The following is a 3,180-nucleotide window of genomic DNA, read 5'->3' on the forward strand; positions in this document are numbered from 1 at the left end:
CAGAGGCCTGATAGGGCAGGGTGGAACTGCCCCCTCTAAGTTTCTGAGACTGTGGTCTCCACAGGAGTAGAAAGCCCCCATTGTTCTCCTGAGGAGCCGCTGGTGGTTTCAAACTGTTGACCTTGCGGCCACTCTGCCACCAGGGCCCCTCTAAAAAGCCAGGCCCCAAAGGCTAAGTATTGTAGGATTCCATGCATGTGAAAGACACCCCCACTGTGAGGTGACCCCAAGACAATTCCCTGGCGCACAGCCTCTGGACAGCAATAGGACGCACTGCCTGGTCCCTCACACAGTAGAGCCCAGGGCTGCAAACACTGTGTCCATCCATCTTCTCAGGGTGTTCCTCGTTCCTGCTGCCCCTCACTTTACAGGCTGGATAGCCTTTCTCCACCCAGCCACTGGTCCCTTCCTGGAGGCAGGGTGAACATACACCGCTTCCAGGGGCATCTTTTGAGCGCCTCCCGCCTCAGGGCTCAACTTCCAGGACTTGGTAGGACCGTATTCGGCTGCGATTCAGGTTTTCATTGGCCTTTTTTTTTCTCTTTTCAGAAATAGGTTGCCAGGCCCTCCTTCCTCGTCTTAGTTTGGGAGCTAGATTTTCACCTGTCCACCTGGGGTGACACATTTCTTGGTAGTGGAAGTCCTGGGGGCATCACAGCCAGCACCACAGCCACCCACAAGCCATCGCAGGGCAGTCTGAGAAATCTAATCTCTTGGTCCTAGGGGTCAAGGAGGAATGTGGGCTTTTGTTCTGGGGTTGATGAAAATGTTTGGGAACTAGATAAACATGGTGGTTGAGGAACACTGCGGGTCGTACCAAATGCCGATGAATCGTCCTCTTCAAAATGGTTAGTTTCATGTGAATTTCATTTCAATATAAATTATATAGAGAGAGATGTCCAGCTCACCGCCATCCTTGAGGACAAAGTAGGAACCACCCCTGTGGGTGCCTGAGGCTACAAATCTTTATGGGAGCAGAAAGCCTGCTTTCTACCAGTGTCTGGTCATTCTGGTTAGTAGCCCAATGCACAATCCACTATGCCACCAGAGCATAACCTTTCTCTCTCACACACACACACACGCCTCTCTGGAAACACATAAGAAACCGGTACTTTCATTTTCTGTAGATCGGGTGCGTCTTGATTCAGAATCTAAAACGTGCATGTGATGAACCAACACTTGCTTTTTGATCCTGTCTTGGCTGATGGCCTCACTCCCCAGGCCCCTCACGTGCGTCTCCAAAAGCAGGAAGGGGATTCTTGTCCAGGCTCCTGCCCTCTAGTGGGGTGTGTATGTTTGTGTGTGTAATCCCTCCCTCAGCATTCTGTTCCAGCCTCAGCCCAGCCCTGCCCGCCCCCACCCCCTTCACCTTCCTGGGAGCTGGCTGGTGGTCCCCTCAGACATCCCCAGCCCCCATCTGAGCACCTGTTCCTGCCAGATGCCTTCACCATACTCCCACCTCACAAGACCCCTGTTTAGTTTCACATCCATGTTACAGGTGAGGCAATAGAGGCAGGAGACACAGACTGCCCCCCCTGCTGAGTTTATGCCTGGTTGGCAGTCCTACCCTGTCCCAATAGGTTACTCTACTGTTGAGTTTATGCCTGGCTCTGGAGAGCAAGTGGTAGTCATTCTTTTCAACTGCTTTCTCAAGAATCCCTCCCGCTCCCTGAGCAAACTGGAACATCTTCCCGGCTCCCCATGAATAAAACACACTCTTCTGGGTCCCCATCGTCTTTTTTGGGGAAGGATGTGTTGTATTATATACTATGACATTATATTTTATCGCAGGCAGGAGGAGTGGGGACCAAGTTTTCTTCCGGCGCAGACTTGGCCCTGTAGGCACAACTAGCTTGACTACAGAGCCATTTTCGGATTGAGTTTCATTTTTGTCTCTGTGTTTTCAATCGGGTCCAGGGCCTCTCTTGGCGGGCTGTCCTCCTCGCTGGAGTCCACCCGCCCTGTGCGGGTCTCAGCATCCATGAGTGATGGTGGTGGTGGAGGGGAAACGGAGGTCTAAGGCTATGATACCAGGCTGCAGCACTGGCCTGGCCCAGGGGTAGGGGGTGGGGTGGTGCCCACATCCCCACCAAGGCACCCCCCCCTCTTCCCTGGGTCAAGGAGCCAGGCCAGTGCCTACGTACAGTTGATGTCCTGTGGATGTAAATGTAATTGAGCAGACTAGGGCCAGAGTGAGTACAACTTGCAGGTTGAGAAAAGGGAGTGGGGATTGTGGGCAGCACTGCCAGCCTGAGGCCAGAAAGACCTGGCCAGGGGGCTGTAGTTAGTGGCAAGAAGGGTCAGTGGACAAGCAGGTGGCCTCGCTTCGTCCTGCTGAATGTCAGGGTCCAGGGAAGAGCCACAGCTAGGAAAGGGTTGGGCGGAGAAGGAGAGAGCAGGGCTCAGAGAGGAAGCCTGTTGGGTGGGGGGGACACGGTCACGCAGATAGGAGCTCCTGCCTCCCCATCCTGTCCCCCAATCCTGGCTCCCCTGCCTGCCTCCCGGCTGCTGTACCCACTCACTTTGGAAGCTATAGGAGTCTGGAATCAGGTACAGTGGGGTGGGTGGGACCATGAGAAAGTCCGGACTCCTGGGTTTTACGGCCACAGTGAGACAAGCCTGCGTGGCAGATCTGCGCCTCCCAGGGCCTGGAGAGGGGCATTGGGATAAGAATTGGGCGTGGTAATGGCGGCAGCGTGGGGGCTGGCCACAGAGAGAGCACTGGGGTGGAGAGAGTCCAGGACCCCGAGGCCCGGAGAGTCGGGCCTCTGGGCAGCTCCTCTGAGCACGCCCATGGTGGGGACGCCGCTCCCGAGCCCAGGCCCAGTGGGTCGGCACCTTCGCCATGACCTGGGAGGAAAAGAGGAAGGGGGTCAGTAGGTGGCAGGCCCAGCTGCGTTCTCCCGCCCCCCGCCCCCCTCGGATGCCGGCCCTCACCTCCTCACAGGACTGGCGGCTGACGACGGCGCGGAAGTCCATCCGGGCCCACAGTTTGTCCCTCTGGCGCAGGAAGTCACCCACCCAAGGGCGCCAGTCTTCGCTGAGCGCCCAAGGGAAGATCTCACACTTTGGGTCCTCCAGGTCCTCCTCCATGTCATTGGCAAGATACCTGGGGACAGGGGCGTAGGTTCAGGGGACAGAGGCCCGAGCACCTGCCTTGCCCCATCTCACAGCGCCAGG

General features: G+C 56.4%; 1 protein-coding gene across 1 annotated transcript in view; it reads right to left on the minus strand.

Moving 5' to 3' along the window:
- Positions 1 to 2,300: 2,300 nt before the first annotated feature.
- The window catches only part of SPDYC (speedy/RINGO cell cycle regulator family member C), a 2,121-nt gene continuing 1,241 nt past the window's right edge, over positions 2,301 to 3,180 (minus strand). Inside the window, exons 4-6 of the mRNA XM_013007446.1 lie at positions 2,938 to 3,109; positions 2,712 to 2,850; positions 2,301 to 2,365 (exon numbers count right to left, since the gene is read on the minus strand). Coding sequence (XP_012862900.1) covers positions 2,301 to 2,365; positions 2,712 to 2,850; positions 2,938 to 3,109 — 376 coding nt within the window. The remainder of the gene's footprint in view (positions 2,366 to 2,711; positions 2,851 to 2,937; positions 3,110 to 3,180) is intronic.

This window comes from Echinops telfairi, unplaced genomic scaffold (genome assembly GCF_000313985.2).
Source record: "Echinops telfairi isolate 266 unplaced genomic scaffold, ASM31398v2 ScPeMD7_7417;HRSCAF=8455, whole genome shotgun sequence".
NCBI classification, from domain to species: domain Eukaryota; kingdom Metazoa; phylum Chordata; class Mammalia; order Afrosoricida; family Tenrecidae; genus Echinops; species Echinops telfairi.